General features: G+C 36.6%; 1 protein-coding gene across 2 annotated transcripts in view; it reads right to left on the bottom strand.

Moving 5' to 3' along the window:
• The window catches only part of adgrv1 (adhesion G protein-coupled receptor V1), a 691,082-nt gene that overhangs the window by 160,411 nt on the left and 510,643 nt on the right, over positions 1-20,028 (bottom strand). The window contains exons 11-13 of one of the 2 annotated variants that reach the window (XM_073814613.1): positions 18,349-18,572; positions 8,485-8,517; positions 7,446-7,572 (exon numbers count right to left, since the gene is read on the bottom strand). In XM_073814613.1, the coding sequence (XP_073670714.1) occupies positions 7,446-7,572; positions 8,485-8,517; positions 18,349-18,572 (384 nt within the window). The remainder of the gene's footprint in view (positions 1-7,445; positions 7,573-8,484; positions 8,518-18,348; positions 18,573-20,028) is intronic. The other variant, XM_073814614.1, reaches the window with a different exon arrangement.

The following is a 20,028-nucleotide window of genomic DNA, read 5'->3' as shown; positions in this document are numbered from 1 at the left end:
ATCCCAATGCTCTAAATAGTAATTAAACATCTAAAATTATCTTTATTTGTATGTTTTCTGAGAGGTGTACCATCCTAAATGCTTAACCTATACAAAGATGCGTGTTTATCCACATCCACGTGTCATTTTGGTTTCGGTTTTAAAATATGCAGGACTAAGAAAGGGGTACTCATAACAGATCACCGCGTCAAAATAAAAGTCTCTCACAAAAAAATTATTTAAGAGTCATGTTGGTTACATTTGGCAATCTTTAAAGACATGTTTACTGAATGTTGAGACACTGGATGGTTTGCTTTTCCCTGGCCCACATGGGTGTCACGCAAAGCTGTGGGCAGGGCTACAAAAGTGGTCATTGTATTTGGGTTTGGAGGAGGTGTTTAAATTGTAGTCTGACGTCATATTTCAGCAAATTCCTGATTCGACTACTTTCTTGGCTTGGTACCAAAGAGGATGTTTTCAGTTCTGAACCTTGCAGAATGTTCATGCAAGTATGATGACCTCTTTTATAACAAAATATCAAGTTAAAATTGATTGTTTGATTCACTGCCCCTTTAAGGGCGATAAGACATGAAAACGTAACAATCTTCCTCTCGCTGACTGACAGATCCAAAACATGCCGACATACGCGCTATTGCGTGACCCAATATGCACATATAAACAGTTTTTAAAATATCTCATTTGACAAAAATTCACAGACATATTTATGCCTTAAGTAAATGTTTGGTTTACTGTTGGGGAAAATATCTGATGTGTAACATTATATTAGATCCTTGCATTACAGTAGATCTTAAAGCTGTCTGTGTCAATGTCAATTAAACAAGAAAAGAAAGAAAACGTTAAACATATATTTTTACTTTAGATATTGTTTTTGAATTTTGTGTGTGCTAATGTATGATGTTTAGGTATGGATGCAGTGAATGGATGTAGTTATTTAACATTTGAACCCTCAAAAATCTTTAACTTGATTTTTCTAAAAATGGACTTTGCTGACTCTATCAACTTTAAACAGGTGTAGCTCAGTAATTTTTTGTCAGATTCAAAAAATTATGCCACGTTTTGACTTTTTTTTTATATGGATTGCCAGCATGGGTCACAAATATAAAATCAATCTGAGACACCATTAAGATATTTTCTGACAAAACATGTGAGACTACTATCAAAAGACAAAGTAACACTCCATTTGCTTTTTATGTAACGTCATTGCTGTCTTTAAAGGAATAGTCTACCCTTTTGCCATATTAAACTATGTTATTACCTCAACCTAGACAAATTAATACATACCTATCTTTTTTCAATGCGTGCACTGTACAGCGCGTTGTGAATGTGTTAGCTTTTAGCCTAGCCCCATTCATTCCTATGGTACCAAAAAAAAGTTTTATTTTGTGGCACCATACTTACTGGTATAACTCCTCATGTAACAGTCTTTAAATAGGGAAAACACGGAAGTGTTTGGTGGGTTCCCTGTTTGGTACCATAGAAATGAATGGGGCTAGGCTAAATGCTAACACATTCACAACGCGCTGTATGTTGGATACTAGATGGTAAAAGTACCCAGGGTTCAGTGGACGTGTAGTACTTGGTGGTGTGTCTTGTTAAAACACGGGACAGATACCATTCCTTTTGCTCTCATTTATTCTTGTTGACATTAAAACTGGATGCACATTACACATAGCCTGACGTTGTCATACTCAATTCTAGTCAGAATTTGAGTCTGATACCGCTCCATTGAGCTATAATTATGAGGCGTGTCTCAACCGAAAAATGCCTCTGCACTCAATTGGATAGACCTACGACCAATCAGAGCAACGGGGTGTGAGACGTATGTTGAAATGACGTATTTGCAGCTTGACCGAACTGCTAGTTATTTCGCTACGACACACACTACAAGTCTGAGTTTGCGAACGTACATCAACACCTACTATGTTTACAACATTTCATTTATATCACATTAAGTCATACAGTAAGACTATCTCTTACCATTTGTACATTAGTTGAACTTCATCCACGACGATACCCATTACGTTTGCTTGTTATATCCATCTCGTCGTGCACACCGAGTTGCATCGCCGTGATACCCATTTTAGTTGCTTCTTTAACTTGATCTTTCATAAGTGCGACAACTTTTGTCGAATCCCGTAGGACGGCAAAAACATCAACAAATGCCTTGCTCGCGTTTCTCTGTTCCTCTTTTAAAATCAATGCTCTGTCGATATCTTTTAGAACAGACTCAATGTCAGAGTCCACACATCTGATTTCTACCGCGGCAGCCATTTCGTTGTAAACAACAGATTCAACACACGCGCTCTTTGGTGACGTGGTTGATTTACGTTACTGATTCTTCTTCCTTCTTCTTCTTCTTTTCCAGTTTATTGGCAACCGCACTTAACAGTGCATTACTGCCATCTTCAGGTAGCATGGAGCTTGGACCAGAAACCTTTCTTTCTCTTAACCTTTCTAACCCCCTCCCAAGTAAATTAATAAAAAAAAAAAAAAAACACAAAACAAACAACAACAACACTTTACTTTCCCTGATTCTCTCTATACTTCATCCACTACTTAATTCTATAATCCTATCCATATTTAATCCTACACTCTTTTCATTAAACCAGTACTATTCAAAAACTGAAACAACACATCAACCGTACTACTTCCTATACCTAGATCTAATATATTCTTTACTGTTAATTCTTTCCCTTCATTGTTCCACACTCCTTCTCTTAACACTTTCCTTTCTTCATCATATCCCTTACAACTCATAATCACATGTTCTACTGTTTCACTCTGTCCACATTTCTCACACAAACCTGTTGGGTGCTTAGCTATTAAATGCAATGTTTTATTCAAACCTGTATGCCCCACTCTCAATCTCGTAAATATACTTTCCTCTCTTCTATTTCTTCCTCTTTTCCTACCTTTTCCCACTTTCTCTTGTATTGCATATAAATGTCTTCCTCTACTCTCATTATCCCAATATTGTTGCCACTTTTCAATCACTTTCTCTTTTATTACTGATTTTATTTCTTTTATACTATGTGGTAACTCAATTTCTATCCTCTCATCATCTACTGCTTGCTTAGCTAACTTATCTGCTTCTTCATTACCTTTAATTCCTACATGTGCTGGCACCCACATAAACTGTACTTCTATCTTGCTTTGCCTCAACTCATAAAGATTTTGAAAAATTTCAATGATTAAATCTGGCCTTGATTCTGATTTTTTATTTTCAATGCTGACTATTGCTGAATATGAATCTGAGCATATTACTGCATTTTTTATTTCCCTTTCCTTAACTACTTGCACTGCTAACAGCATAGCCATTAGCTCACCTGTATATACTGAAATTTGGTCACTAATTCTGACTTTTTTCCTCACCATTAACTTTGGCACATTGACTGCCACTCCTACTCTTCTTCCTTTCTTGGATGCATCTGTGTATATCTGTACATTGTCCTCATACGTACTACTCAAATACTCTTTTGCTCTTATTACTTCCATCTCATAATCTCTTTCGCTTTGTCTTATCTTCAGTAATGTTAAGTCTACTACTGGCTGAGGGAGAATCCATATTGGGATATGTGGATATATCACTCTGGGTACACATCTATAATTGTTAATCCCCATCTCCTTAATGTCATTTTCTACCACCCATCCAAAACTCTTATATTTCTTCATTCCTTTTTCCCAACATACCCCCAAAATTTTCCTTGTTGGGTGTACCTCGTTTTGACAATTCAGATTTGTCCAATACACAGCCATTAACTGTTGTCTTCTCATATTAAGCGGCATTTCATTTGTTTCTACTTGCATTGCTGCAATAGGTGTTGTTGGATAAGCTCCACAACAGATTCTCAATGCCTGCGCTTGAATTCTATCCAATTTCTCTAACTGTGTTTTTGCCGCCATCCCATATGCTATACTTCCATAATCTAGTACAGATCTTATCATTGCTATATATACTGTTTGGAGCGCCCCTCTATCTGCTCCCCACTCTTGTCCTGCCATACATTTCATTACATTTAAGACTCTTTTGCACCTGCTCACTATCTTATCAATATGATTTTTCCATGTAAGTCTAGTATCAAACCACATTCCCAAGAATCTAACTAATGTTACTCGATCCATTACCTTGTTATATATCCTTATCTTCAACTCATTGGGTACTTTCTTGTTTGAAAATATAATTACCTGCGACTTCTCCACAGATAACTTAAATCCCCATTTATATGACCAATTCATTACCTCGTCTACAGCCTTCTGCATTTTCCCTATAATGAACTTATTATTTCTTCCTCTGAACCACAAAGCTCCATCATCTGCAAACAGTGATCTACCAACACTCCTATCCACCTTACTAAATATATCATTTATCATTACTATAAAAAGCACTGGACTTATTACACTTCCCTGAGGAGTGCCATTTCCTATTATTCCTTGAGAAGATATAGAACCTCCTACTCTCACTCTTATTACTCTTTGCCTGAGGAAATCATTGATCCAATTAAACATTCTTCCCCCTACCCCCATCTCTTCCAACTTAATCATCAGCCCCTCCCTCCATAACATATCATAGGCTTTTTCAATATCAAGAAACACAGCCACTACTGACTCTTTATTTGACAGTGCTTTCTTTATTTCCGCTTCTAAACACATAACTGGATCCATAGTTCCTCTTCCTATTCTGAATCCACTTTGATACTGTGTTAATTTCCCTTCTTTTTCTAAAAAGTATACTAATCTATCAGTTATCATTCTTTCCATCACTTTCCCTAGATGAGATGTAAGGGCTATTGGTCTATAACTAGCCGGTTTACTTGGGTCCTTCCCTGGTTTCCTTATTGGCAATATCAATGCCTCCTTCCAACTATTCGGTAGCACCCCCATTTCCCACACTTTATTATAGAACTCTAATATTACTCTCAATGATTCCTCACTTAACTGCTTGATCATATAATAGCTAATTTCATCTTGTCCCGGACTACTTTCTCTCATTCTCCTCAGTGCACGTTTTAGTTCTGCCATTCCAAACGGGATATCCATTATATTATCACTTTCCTGTCTCTTTTCCAGCAGATAAGGATGCTCACGTAATGTTTCCTCCCTTTCTCTCTTAAACTCTTCTGTAAGATTTTCCATACTACTTACTTTTATAAATGAATTACAAAACATTTCTGCTTTATCACTGTTTCCAATTGCTATTACTTCCCCTTCAATTAAAACAGGATATTCCATATCCTTCCTTATTCCATTCATCCTTCTAATCATGCTCCATACCTCTCCTATTGGTGTACTTCTCCCTATTCTATAACAATAATCTCTCCAATATTGCCTTTTTGCCCTTCTTACCACCAATTTTACTTTCGCTTGTTCTCTCTTATATTCAATTAAATCTGGATAACTATGCATTCTTCTTACCTTCTTATATGCTCTCCTTTTCCTTCTAATAGCTTCATCACATTCCTTATTCCACCATGGTACCATCTTTGTCTTTCTACTACCTTTACTCTTAGGGATGTTACTCACTGCTGCATTTTTCATGACTCTTACAATTTCCTGATTTATATTTTCTATATCATCTGCACTTCTTACTTCATTTATGTGTAATTCCTCCTCCACTCTTTTCACAAATTCAGTCCAATTAGCTTTTTCATACTTCCATCTCCCTTCTCTTCTCTCACTTCTTTCTACATAGTTATTCATACACATTTCAATCAATACAGGGAAGTGATCACTACCTATGGTACACTTCCTTAATACCTTCCATTGAATTATTCCCCCTAACCTACTTTTTGCCAAAGTTAAATCCAACACCGCTTCTTGACCTGTTCTCATGTCTACTCGTGTACCTCCCCTATCATTCAAACAAATTAAATTCTTCTCATCCATTAAATCTTCAACCACCTTCCCATTTCTGTCCGTTACGCTTCCACCCCACACACTACTATGAGCATTAAAATCCCCACACCATATCACCCTCTCCCTACTTTGCCCTTCTATCTGCAACATATCTTCCAATGCCATTTGTTTACATGGATTATAAAAATTTATTATTACAACACTCTTTTCATCCTTCCATACCTCCACCACCACATACTCCATTCCTCTTCCTTTCCCCAACATTCTATACTGCATTCCAGACTTGATGAAAGTAACACACCCACCCCCATTACCCTCTTTCCGATCTCTTCTCATAGACACATACCCTTTAATCACAAAATCAAAACTAGGTTTCAGCCAAGACTCTTGTACACATATCACATCTGGTTTTACCTCCATACTATTTAGATAACCCTTAAACTCCAATCCATTAGCCACCAGGCTCCTAGCATTCCATTGCAATATTACTAACATCATTATTATGAACCATCCCATATTTCTTGACTAGGCTGTACTTCTAAAGTTAGACCATCTCTAACCATTTCCCATGTCAGCCCTTTGATATCCAGGAACCTCTCTGCTGCTCTCACTATTATCTGAATCTTTTCTGTTCTTCTTTCAGTCTGTGCTGAACAATTTATGACCTCTGCAATAAATAACACAAAACTCTTTTTACTTACTATCATTGCATCTTCCGATTTGTTTCCTTCCTTTACTTCATTACTGTTCCTTACGTTACTGATCATCTGTCCATCATCATATAAAGCCCGCCCTGACAATTTGATTGGTTCGACCAGCTTTGGGTCGAGCATAGTAGCAACTCAACGGTGAAACTCCAGACCGATCTTCCCGTTCCTCAAAATGTTGTGGGCGGGGCTAAGATCGGCTGGCACCCAGGCTACATTACACAGGTTCCACAGGATAAGCAGAATGCTTATGATACACAGGATGATAAAGATGGTTTTCTGGTCACTACAAACAATACAATAAAGAAATCAGGCTCACAAATAATAATAAACATGGAAACCATTCAACATCAAACATAATATCAATAAACCTACTAATGACAAGTATACAGCCCATCAAATTCAAATAAACAATACAATAGAAAACTCACATTACACATCTTGTGGAAACACTCAAACAAACATGAATGAGTGCTCATCTTCAGGCCCACACCTCACCAATACAAAGGAACAAAGAAAGGAAATGAGGTCTATTTATAGACCTCAGCTGGGGATTATGGGTAATGGAGTACACTAAAAATGGTGATGCAGACTGCAAGGGATTGTGGGAAATGTAGTATAAAGGAAAAACAAAGGAAAGATAGTCTTATTCACAACACTGTACAGTGCTCGCATTGAAAAAAGGCAGATATGTATTAATTCGTCTAAGTTGAGATAATAACATAGTTTAATATGGCAAAAGGGTAGACTATTCCTTTAATAAATAATTGAGACATTAAAGAGATGTTTGTGATTTGTCTTTCTTTTGTGTGGATACACTATACTCATCGATACCAACAAATCAAATATATCTAAAAACCTGCTTTGAGCAGATTTTTGTCTTACATTGATAAACCAGGGTCCTTTAGAGACTGGGGAAAACTCAAAGACTCCTCCAGGGTCATCGTTTTCCAGAATGACAATTTCTCTGCTGGTGAAACCTGTCTTCAGGATTTGGTTTTCCACATTTATCCTGTATAATGATATGTTGATAATTAGTAATATTGTTAACTACATTTACTGTCATGTCATTTCAAATCATATGACTTTCTTTTTCAGTGGAACAGAGGATTTTCAATTAAAACTGTGAAAATTAATGATGACCACTAACATTTGTCTAATATCTCTTTTGTGTTCCACAACCAAATATGATGATAGGGAACAAAATATGACAGTAAGGAACAATATGATGATGAGTATATAATGAAACACTTGGGGAAACAGACCCTTTAAAAACTAAAATAATGCTATGCACTGTAATATAAAAGTACTTAATTAAGGAAAAGAACGATATGTTTAAACCAATATGGTCAGTATTATAAGGCTAAAAGCAGCCCCATTTACAGTTTGAAAGTGAATAGATGTGGTAATGTTGGGATTTGAAAGTGTCTTATTTAAGCTTGGCCTTAAGGCCTCTCGGTTATGCTGATTTGACAAGTCATATTTCAGAGCAACCTACTCATTTCAGAGATGCTCTTTTCTTAGCAAGGAGGTCTTTGCATGTTAACAAAGCTTGGGTTGGACTCGGCAAGCACTTAAAGCTCCAGATAATTAATTAAATGGCTGACAAAAACCTTGCAGGCAGAAGTGTTCCAAAGCATTCACAGGATGTGCTGCATGCATACATTTTACAGGAAAGTATAAACTCAGTAAATTAGGTGTCAAATGAGTACAATTGTTGTACAAGTGTGATTGCCTGCATCCAAGTGCAGTTACCCACAACATATACAAACACACTCTTGCTATTAATTTCACACGTCCAGATAAAGACATTTCCTATTGAAGCATCAAGACTAAGCCCTGAAAGTTCAGAGTGGATGCCTTTCTACATAAAAAGGTGATTCACAGCACACGATAAGGCAGAGACTGTCTAGTATTCACTTACCCAAAGTACACTACAAAACGAGCAGTCTCAACCCTGCAAATGAGGAAGGGGGGGGGGGGTGTTGCAGGACATTTATTATGATTTTTTTTTTTCAGATCAACAGAGTAAAAAACTAATGGCAGTCATATCACTATCATTTGGCATAACTTCAAAGGGGAAACAAACCACAGAGGTGGCAATACAATGATTCCAAAATAATTTGGATAACTAATACAATCTCACATTTCGTAAGAAATCATGATTTAACCAATCAGCATCTGCAAACAAATAAAGTTAATGAGACTAAGAGCCATATTTACTAACAGCTACTGCAAACCATCATTTTGGCATTAAATAACGACTGTTTTGACTCGGGATTTACTAAAGATCAACAGTGGATAATTAGCACTAAAAGGTGTGGTCTTGTTATTTTTGTGACGACCTTATTGCATATGCAGTGCTAGGAGTTTCCTTTTTAAACGCAAAATTTATGGGAGGAGAGTATTTAATTGATTCACGCAATGCGCTTAACTAAGGTTTGAGCTTGAAAAATTTGTGGTATTTGTGCTGTTATTAAAAAAACATGTCTTTAACAACTTTGCGCTCAAAATGGCTGCAATTGTTGCTTTTAGGAGGAGGCTTCGCAAAGATCAGAAAGCGCATGGTAGAAGGGAGAGGATTTTGTCCACACAGATCAATTTATTTGAAATGCCAGAGGAACATATTATTCAAAAATATTTTTTGCCAAGCCACATTGTTTTTAATTTGCTGGAGGAAATTAAAGAGGAGTCACTAGAAGAAGTCACACAATACCAGGTGTTTCAAAACTTCTTATAACCCTTCATTTTTTGTCCTCCGGTTCTTTTCAGTGCACTATGGCGTGGTTACCTGGGATTTCCCTGCATTTTCAGCTGCCATGACCTTGGTGCTAAACATTGCTGTGGTCAATCACAAGTGTGGTCAGGTGAAATTTTGAACAAATGTAAAACGACTTCCCATTGAACATAAGTAGCGGATTTTTACTTTCAACCCTGTCAGCTGGAACGAAAGTTAACACACAGGTGGGTCAAAAGTAATACAAACAAAAAGAGATAGATTTTTGTGTTACAAAATGTTTGTGTTTTTAGTAAATATACATGACTATGACCTTTTTATATGTAACTGCAAACATAATGTGTCATTTATATTTGCAAAAAATAATGAAATTACATTTTAATTTTAAATTTCATTTTTATCAAATGTTTCGAAAGCAACCCGACAGTACAAACTTGAATTGTTGAGAATAAATATTTTTTCAACAGAATAAAGACTATTAAATTAAATCAAATTAAAATACAGTACGGTGCAAAAGTCTAAGGCCTTGTTGTTTTAAAAGTTTTAATGTTCATCCATATTTATTTTTGTTTATTTTTATATTATCTATTTTGTTAAGATACAAACAGAAAATACAGGAAATATGTACAAAAAAATTAAATAATAAATGTTCAGGACTAAATTTCTTCTTTAGGCATCATCTGTGATTAGTGTAACCTCTCTTGCCACTAAACACATCTTGAGCATTTTTGAGCAGAATAAAGTAAAAAGACCAATTTTCTTAAAATACGAAATTATGATTTAATTGTATTTATGTTTAAGAGATCCTGCAGCTGCCTGCTATTGCTTAAGTGGAAGGGGAGTTTACACTACATACAAGTTTCCTATATTTTCTGGTTTGTAACAGCTGAGCCAGATCAGACACACAATAACTTCTTATATTTCATAAATATAAGTGCAGACCCTCACTCAAAAAGCAGGCTAAGCCCAGGGGTCCTTAACACTACCCCCCAAATTGCTTTAACATAGCAGAACAGATCTCTCGTGGCAACACATCAAGATTAGAGTTTTACGACCACAAAAGAATGTGGGAGATTTTGTAACAGACAGAGAAACTTTCTATTTAGTCATGCATTAATTCACTTGTAAATGTATAAGGGAAATGTCTTAATCAACTATTTCTAATCTCATCATGGATTATGTTCTTGGTGTTTATGTTATATTAGTATATTAACCCAAAGTTTAAATGAATGTTTAGTATTACTTACTTAATCCAAATCATATCTAGTCCTTGTTTAGTATCTATGTGTTTCATTTTTGATTTCCTGAATGATAATATTCTTTATGTTTAGGAAACTCTTCTTCATAATATTATTATGAACCTCTTTAACATGTCCACCTCAATATCCAATTGAATTCCATATGGAAACAGAATGTTGGAAGACAAAGACAGTTAACTTTCCCTCTAAAAGGATGACCTCTGATTGGGTCAGACACATCTTAAAGGTGTGACCTCTTCACAGCTTAAAAAACCCTACCTAAGAAGATACCCAAAGTTCGGAGTTTGTTGAGTTGGGAGAGTTCTGTGGGTTTTTTTTATGCGAGATGAAGTTCTGAGGTGGGAGTTGTTATCTGAGTTCTTATCTGAGTTGTGTGTGTGGAGCACACACATCTCTTAAGTTTTTCTGGATACATCTGAGTCCTTTCAGGACTCTCATCAGGATGAGGATGCGAAACTAGACGTTTCCAGTGTACCTCTAAGTTTGTGTTAGTGACTGGATGGCACATAACTTTCTCATGCTAAACTCCAATAAGACAGAGATACTTATTATCGAACCGAATCGCTACAAACATAATATGACAGATTACAAGTTGCCAATAGATGGCTGCACGCTGGTGCCATCTTCCACGGTTGAGAACTTAGGTGTGATGTTCGACAGCAATTTATCCTTCGATAGCCATATCTCCAATGTCTGCCGCACAGCATTCTTCCATCCTAGAAATATCTCAAAAATACGCCATATGCTGTCTGCATCAGATGCAGAGAAGCTTATCCACACTCTTAAATGCCTCTAGAATAGGCTATTTAACACGTTACTCTGAGGATGCCATGCAAATCAGGTTATCAAGCTTCAGCTAGTTCAAAACGCTTCTGCAAGAGTGCTTACTCGATCTAAGAAGTATGACTACATAAGTCCAATTCTGCCATCTTTACACTGGCTACCAGTTAACTATTTCGCTGCCAAAAAAATCTCGTCATTGGCGGGGAAGCGTTTTCTCTTAATTGACGAGATATCTCGTCAATTAAGAGAAAACGCTTCCCCGCCAATGACGAGATTTTCCGTCTTTCCGCAATACTGCTATTATCCACCAGGTGGCACACTTCCGCAACTTATACAACCCGGAAGTAGCTGATCTCTATTAAAAGTCCTTCGCAAAAATGGTCTGGAAGCTTTTTGCTCAAAATTTGGTGTTTTGAAGAAACCTACCCATGTTTGAGAGGTGATTACAAGAGAACTAATGAAGGTAGGATGAAATGGTTTTTTTTTTTTTGAAAGCAGAGGGTCTGTTCTTTCATCTGATATATTGTTTGTTTATATATTTAAAGAAGAACATTTTCTGGAAGGCATTAAACTTTCGTGAAAATCATGAAAAATGCTGGCGCTGGCTGGCAACTTTTTTTTTAAATGCTGGCGGGGAAAGAGTTAAATATCGCATACAATTTAAAATATCACTAATCACCTACAAAACCTTAAATGGCCTAGCACCCTCATATCTTAGAGAATTACTATCAGAATACAATCCATCACGTGCACTGCGGTCTCAAAATTCTGGTCTCTTAATTATCCCTAAAATATCAAAAGTGTCTAAAGGTGAAAGATCCTTTTCCTACTTAGCCCCTAAGCTCTGGAATGATTTACCAACCGTTGTCCGAGAATCAGACACAGTAGATACCTTTAAATCTAGACTTAAAACTTTTCTCTTTAACAAGGCATTCACATAATTTGTTTTAGTAATGGTACTCATCTCACAATAGCTAGTTTGTACAACCTAATAAATAAATAAACTAAATCCTCATTTTCATCAACACTTTAAAAGATGGAAAATGTTATTAATATTCTTAACAAATGTTTAATCTCTCCTTACTCGTTTACATATGTGCAGCAAACCATGAGTCGGGCATAAACTTTCAAAAACAAATGTCACGTATAAAATAGGAAAGGCTACATATAAGGAAAAAGAATAGAACGCTACTTTGTGCACATACAAACCACAATACAAGGCCAAAACTCCAAAACTAGACTAATAAAATCCTGAATCAGGCTATTAATTGCCAAGCACAGAGGAGTGATTGAAAGGTATGTATGGCATAATGTTATCACTTGCTCGGCCCTCCTCCTGAGGTTTCTGAGGAGGAGGGTGGCGAGTAAGGGAGTACTGTAAAGCCCAGACAGGCATCAGGGAGATGGCAGGCGCAGTCTCGTCCCCGTCTCTCCTTTACTCCCTTGCTCGACCGGATTTCAATGAAGCTCGGTGGGTATAGATTTGTGTAGTTAAGGCCACTGGTCGGGGGCGGGACTTTAGTCCTTCTAAGGGAGTCAGTGTGTCGGTCTCCAAAAACATGCGCAGGCACGTGCATTTTCCTCGTTCTCTAGAAAAGGCTATTGTAACACGTTACTCGGAGGATGCCATGCAAATCAGGTAATCAAGCTTCAGCTAGTTCAAAACGCTTCTGCAAGAGTGCTTCCTCGATCTAAGAAGTATGACCACATAAGTCCAATTCTGCCATCTTTACACTGGCTACCAGTCTGTTTTTTTTCTCCTAGGGCAGGGATCAGCAAGTAACTTTGGCCGCGGGCCAATATTTTTTTTAGCCAGTAGATGGCGGGCCAGCTGCTGTTCCCACACTTTCTTTTTAATTAGCCTAGTATAGGCTATCTGATCTTTTGTCAAGAAACATTGTGTTTTATTTCCTATTTAAAAATTGCTAAAAACATGGTAATGGGTCCGTGTATCATTCGTTCATTCGTTTTTTTCAAATTAAAAACAAAAATGAAAAAATTTACCACCACGGGTTTTCTGATTGTGTGCTCAGATCAAAAAATGAATTACTGGATTAGACAATTTTTTTATTTAACACCTTTACAGGCATAATATATCAACAAAAACATTTTAAACAGACCAAGTAGGCTACTATAGTGGTAACATATTACAGGCATTTATGCTCTCATGAAAGACTCTTACACTTTATTCCTTTTTTTTATTAATATTTATACGGGACACACACATACACACCTAAGGTTAATGGAGGTCTGCGCTGGACTGTTTTTTTTTGTCCAGCTCCCACAAGATTCTATTCAGTAAACCGCTTAAAATACACTCTGTGTTCACCCGCTTTATTTCCCGACCCGACGGGTCCGGTCGCAAAACTTAACGTTAGATCTCGTTTCCAGAATCTCACATTCAAATGTCTCTAACGAAAAGAGAGAAATGAAGTAACCTATAACAATTATAAATCCTATACCAAAATTGTGTTCGTGCCAATATAAATATTATTTTAACATTGTACTGTCAGCAGAGAAAAAATAATGAAATATAAATAATAAATTAAATAGGACAAAGCCTCTCACTTAAATTTCTAACCAGCATAAACCGAAACCATTGTTGGTTGCGGAGTTGCTGTTCAAACAAATTGCTGAAAATCCTCCTTTGCCAAATGTATAACGTTTTAAACGGAGGCAAAGATCAAAGAACTATTCGTTAGGAAAATTAATAATGGCTTTATTTTAATAGACATGTAAAACCATATTTTGGCGGATTTTCTTTAATTTTTTAACGAATTTGCCTGCCCATTTAGTAATAATTAACGGTAAACGAACTTGACTTGCTGTTCTCGAAGGCAGGTCGAACCTTATGGTCGGGCTCGAGCCCCAAGTTCAGGTAACAGAACAGAAGAAAAAAAATGAGTAGTGAATGAGAAGATGAGAAGGAGGAGTTGCAGCTATACACGGAGACTCCCGTTTACCATATGTTTTTAATATTGATTGACACAGGACTGTTTCCTTTCAAATCTACGTTGAAAGCGAACTAGTTAAAATATTACTGCAGTAAAAGAGTTTGTTTTTATCATATTTTGTAGTGGTTTCTAAAAGCCTGCAATAGCTTTTCAGTCATTTGCAATGTCACAGAGTTTAATGTCTTCACGCGTGACGCATTGACATGATTTGCGAGGTAAATTTGCAAATGATTCATGAAGTCATACCCCTGCAATTATTATAGTTAGGGCCGGCGCTAGCTATAGGCAGAGTAGGCAAATGCCTAGGGCCTCAAGCTTGGAAGGGGGCCTCCATAACTGTTAGGTCCATGTGCGCTGGTCCGACAATCACTACTGACAGCATTAAATAAAGTTTTAAGGTGAGTTCAACTTTATCCGGCGCCGCCACTGCAAGAATTAAGTTTGTATTTAAAAAAGTTTGTATTTAAAGTCGAACAGCAAACAAAACTGGCGTTACCTAAAGTAAACTGTCTGTATATCTTGTAAGTCCTCTACACTTTATTTTAGTTTCCAAATCATGAAAGTAATTTGTCTGTTTAACTTCCAGTGGCAGCTGATTTGTATGGATATTTAAGGTAGTTTATAAAAAGGTATTGCAATAGTCTGATAGACTATACTGTATATTGGTTAAGTAAGAGGGAAATTCTTCTTTATACCAAGTTAAAATAAAAAAACAATAAAAGTTTTCTAGGAGGTGTTCACCTGTAATTTTTTTATATTTAGGGTTTTTGCAATGTCCTGTTGTCTTTTTAATTTTACTCTTTGGAGAAAGCAAAACTGTTATCCTGTGTTATCCCAAAAAGGTGGTGTTTTTAATAAATGTGACTGCCTTAAAAATTTTAACACATGTGGTTTTGCATAATTTCTAATTACATTTTAGCATAAAGTTAATCAATTTGTTGATAAAATGGGGAGAAACATGTTTATTAGTAGTGCTCATCTGATTTCTAACGCAGTAGAAAAACACGTTCTCACATTATTCTGAAAATTAGAGGGGTGTGAGGGGCCTCCAACATAAATTTTGCCTAGGGCCTCCAAACATCTAGAACCGGCCCTGATTATAGTTATGATCGCGGATGCGCTGGTAGAGAAAGAGAACGAGAAACAGCGGCCTGTTAAGATTAAACTATTACGTAGCTATTATAGCATTTTTGGGCTAGACCTCTGGGCTAGAGGAAAAGTATTGTGCACTTAGTGCAAATATTTTTTATCTAATACATATTATTTATTTATCAGTGTGTTATACGCGAAAAATAATAATGAAAAAAGTTCAAAAGTCGGACTGTAAGCGAATGAGACCTACAGGAAAGCATGGTTGCTATTAAAACCCTTATTTAAATGTAATCTGTTAGTACCTGATCTGTTTAAATTTATTTCATTGGTATATGTTTGCTAAGGTGTCTGAACCCGTTTTCATTCATTTTTCTATTTTTGATCTGAGCGCACATTCGGAAAACAAGTCGTTTGATTTTAGTTCAGGAAATAATAATAGAAAAACAAGTCGTTTTTCTTTATTTTCTTTTTGGTTTTGATAAAAAAAAACGAATGATACACGGGGCCATTTTTGTAAACTGTTATTGTAAAATAAAAGTAGTATTTGATTAAAAAAAGATAAAAAAACGGACTTCAAAATAATCCGACGGGCCAAAAATTTTTGCTGGCGGGCCACTTTTGGCCTGTTGCCGACCCCTGTCCTAGGGAGTTTTTCAACCCGGGAGGCAGCCTTTTTGGGCTTAACTTAGCATCCTCTTCTTTACGTTACATTAGTAATACGCACGCTTATTATGTTGATTCATAGTCCGAGCAAATTTAGCTGCTTGTGCTATTGTGTATTATGTTATCTGTCAATTTTCTGTGCTTTCCACTGCTTCTATAAATGTAAAGCTGCTTTGAAACAATCACCAATTGTGAAAAGCGCTATATAAATAAAATTGAATTGAACTGAATTGAATTGAAAATAAGCCCCTCCTTAAAATCGCTACAGGTTGTATTCTAAAGAGACTGAGAAATATATATGATCACTATAACATTGCAAAAACAACAAATCTACTTGTGGCATGGTGGCCTAAAACTTTTGCACAGTACTTTACATTTTCAACACAATGCAACAGTGTAGACCATTTTCATGTTTGCTGTGATTGTTATGGATCCGGTGTTCTGTCAAAGTCTGATTCCCATGTTTCATTTGTGTAATGTGTAATGTTTCTTATAGCGTTTTAATTACGTTACGTTTATTTTTTCAATGGCTTGGCTACTGATATGCATGTATGTAATGTATATGTATTGCTCTTTATTGGTAAATCAATTATTTTTACAGTGTGAATCTCTAATCATATAAAAGCAATACTATCATGTTTTCTATATAATACCATTTATTAAATATTTCATAATTTTCATGTCTTCTATTTTTTCTTCCATATATTTACAGCCTACGTGTTTGTTCCAAAAAACCCTTTATAAAACTATTATGTTTACATACAAATTAATATGCATAGGCCTGTTTATATATTAATATAATATATAATATAATGTGTGTGCTATATTTATATATTTATTATGTTTACATAATATTTCTAGAACAAACAGGAAGAAGACATAAGCTAAGATATAAGGTAAAAAGAAATAATAGAAAAGGAAAAAATTATGAAATCTTTAATAAATGGTGATATTATTGCTTTATCAGTATTAAAAAAGCATTTATAAACACCTACGTTTTTTTTCAAATGATGTCTTCGATGACGGTATTCTATAAAAATGAATGGCATCTTTTTTTGGCATTCCTATTCTGACACTCAACAACACAACAACACATTTTCTTATGAGTTATCTTGCTCGTTTCATTGTGTAATTCATTTCCACTGTTTATCTGCAACCACATTACGCACGCAGCTTGCAGTGATGTAACTGTGACGTCGTCTGCTCGAAAAGGGTCTTTTAGGAGCGGGACAAAAGTAACAAGTGTTACTTTCGTCCCGACAGGAACTCCTGACATTTAAACCCGATTAACTTTTTTTTAACTCTGAGTGGACAAACTTCAGGATGTGTTAGAGCACTAATTAACCTGTAGATTGATCAGTATTTTAACACATGAAACAAGAAACACAACACGTTATAAGAAAAAAGTCTTTTTGGACCTACACGCGCAAAACAGTGAGTAAATAACGCAATATTTTTCAGCTCTGTCAAGGGTTGCGTGCTAAAGATGTTGTCATAGTTTGGAATGCAAATGTTATCAGGTCTAGGAGAAAATCGCTTTGTTACGTTCGTCCTGCATTACTTTCGCCCCGGTTCTCCCCTACTGTATGTTCCACTAATGTTTGCTACCCAGTTTACAACGTCAGAAAGAGATTATACAAATACTTTGAGTTAATTTTTAAATAATGTGTTTTGTGCTATATTTTGTAATATTTCTTTAAAACAAAATGACTCTTGGTTTCATATTTTGTTATTTAATACAACGACATACATACATTCTATCTGGAGCCACTGTATATGATCAACAAATATACTATAACAAAAATGTAAGAGCAGCTAGAAACTAAATTCACCTATGGTATTTTAACTCTTTCCCCGCCATTGACGAGATATCTCTTCAATTAAGAGAAACGCTTCCCCGCCAATGACGAGATTTTCCGTCTTTCCGCAATACCTTCCGCAACTTTTTAAACCCGGAAGTATTGCCCTATGGCAAGCGGCTGCATGTCCGTGTCTGTTTTAAAGATCTCTCTGAATGGGATCTCTATGAAAAGTCCCACTGAAGGTAGGATGAAACGTTTTTTTTGTTTAAAAGCAGAGGGTCTGTTCTTTCATTTGGTATATTGTATGTTTATATATTTAAAGAAGAACATTTTCTGGAAGGCATTAAACTTTGGTGAAAATCATGAAAAACGCTGGCGCTGGCTGGCAACTTTTTTTAAAAACGCTGGCAGTGAAAGAGTTAAAACAACATAACGGTTCCCACTTTAAATACAGATCAACACAGGAACAAAATTTAAGTTAACATATGTAAAGTGTACCTGTCTAATGTAAGAATGACTGTTTCGTTAATCTCTGGGACATTATCAGCCTTTACAGTGATGTTTATTTCTGCTTCACTTTGTCCGGAGAAGAACTTGACTAATCCAGTGAAAGGTGAAATGTCGCTTTCAGTGACATCATCTTTGTTTTCACCAGAGGGCCGCAGACTCCAGTAGACCACTGCCAGACCATCAGTCCCATCTCGTCTCAGGTAAAGAGTAATCTAAAAGCAGAGATAATTAATAATTTTGCTGATGACTTTTTACTATGAATCCATTCATTTCAAGCTTTTTAATGTCAGAAGTATACAGTGGGATCCAAAAATTAGCATTTTTCGATGCAACAAATTCAGAAATCCATGTCACTTAAAATAGTTTGCCTGATAAATAATTATATAATTATAATTATGTGAAATTACGCAAGAGAGACGCAAGAGAGAGACGCAAGAGAGTGGCAACACTGTTGTCGGAGCTCCGTCGAGTTCATCTTCTAAATCCTATTTTCCTACTATCTTGTTCCTATCTATATAATATAACTTACTAGTTCATCTTAGGAATACCTTACCGTGACGATTATTCAACAGTATCAATAACTGAAACGATTTATCGCTGGTAAACACCCAGTATTAGCATATAGCCCGCTAGCGTCAACAAACGGGGCAACGCTGCTCCGTGCATTGCAGCTCCGTCGAGTTCATCATCTAAATCCTATTTTCTTACTATCTCGTTCCTATCTATATAATATAACGTACTAGTTTGTCTTAGGAATACTTTACCATGACGATTATTGAACAGTATTAATAAGTAAAACGATCTATCACTAGTAAACACCTAGTGTAAGCATATAGCCCGCTAGCATCAACAAACGAAGTCGGCTGAAGTTAGCACTTGCTCACTGTATGTTTACTGTAAATCTGCCTTCCTTTTCGATCTAATGGCGGACTCATCCGATGTATGTTTTTCAGACCTTTCCTCACCAGAGCAGGAAGCTGTGGAGGAGTTGTTGCCCGGCATTCGCACCAGGCGGTACAGCGTGCCCCACATCACCCTGGCTCCAGGCACCCGGAGATGACCGAGGTATGCAACGAGCGAGCACCCATCTCGATGCAGCTTCATGGACCGCGTTCGGGCGAACGGAGACGCCATCGCCCAGCATGAAAACGGTAAGACTCCGCTTGTCATTGTAACCTGCACTACTTGCCACATGTACAGTTTAGCTTCTTCCGTCAGCATAGAGGGGTTTACATGTGCTAAGTGTATTGAAGTAGTAAGGCTGACGGAGAAGGTTGCAGAACTAGAAGCGCGCATCCGAACGCTAGTTGAGGACAGTAAGACCGCTAATGTTAATGTTACGAACACTGTTTCGGGTGCGCCTAGTGTTAAGCGTAATACACATGGCTCGGTTCCGACTTCAGAGTCAAGGCGGCTGACTAACTGGGTGACTGTCAGGCGGCATAGTCACATTCGGCATCCAAATCACGTTCCTGTTTTAATATCAAACAGATTTTCTCTGCTCAGCAATACACCGGCTGAGACATTTGTTAAAGGTGCCCTGGTTATTGGAGATTCTATACTCAGGAACGTTGGCATTGAGGCACCAGCCACCATAGTCGATTGTATACTGGGAGCCAGAGCGTCTGACATTAGATCCAAACTTAAAGTGCTGGCTAATGCTAAACG

This window comes from Paramisgurnus dabryanus, chromosome 5, assembly GCF_030506205.2.
Source record: "Paramisgurnus dabryanus chromosome 5, PD_genome_1.1, whole genome shotgun sequence".
Classification (NCBI taxonomy): Eukaryota; Metazoa; Chordata; class Actinopteri; order Cypriniformes; family Cobitidae; genus Paramisgurnus; species Paramisgurnus dabryanus.
The sequence above is the reverse complement of the archived record's forward strand: the minus strand, read 5'-3'. Positions and strand labels throughout refer to the sequence as shown.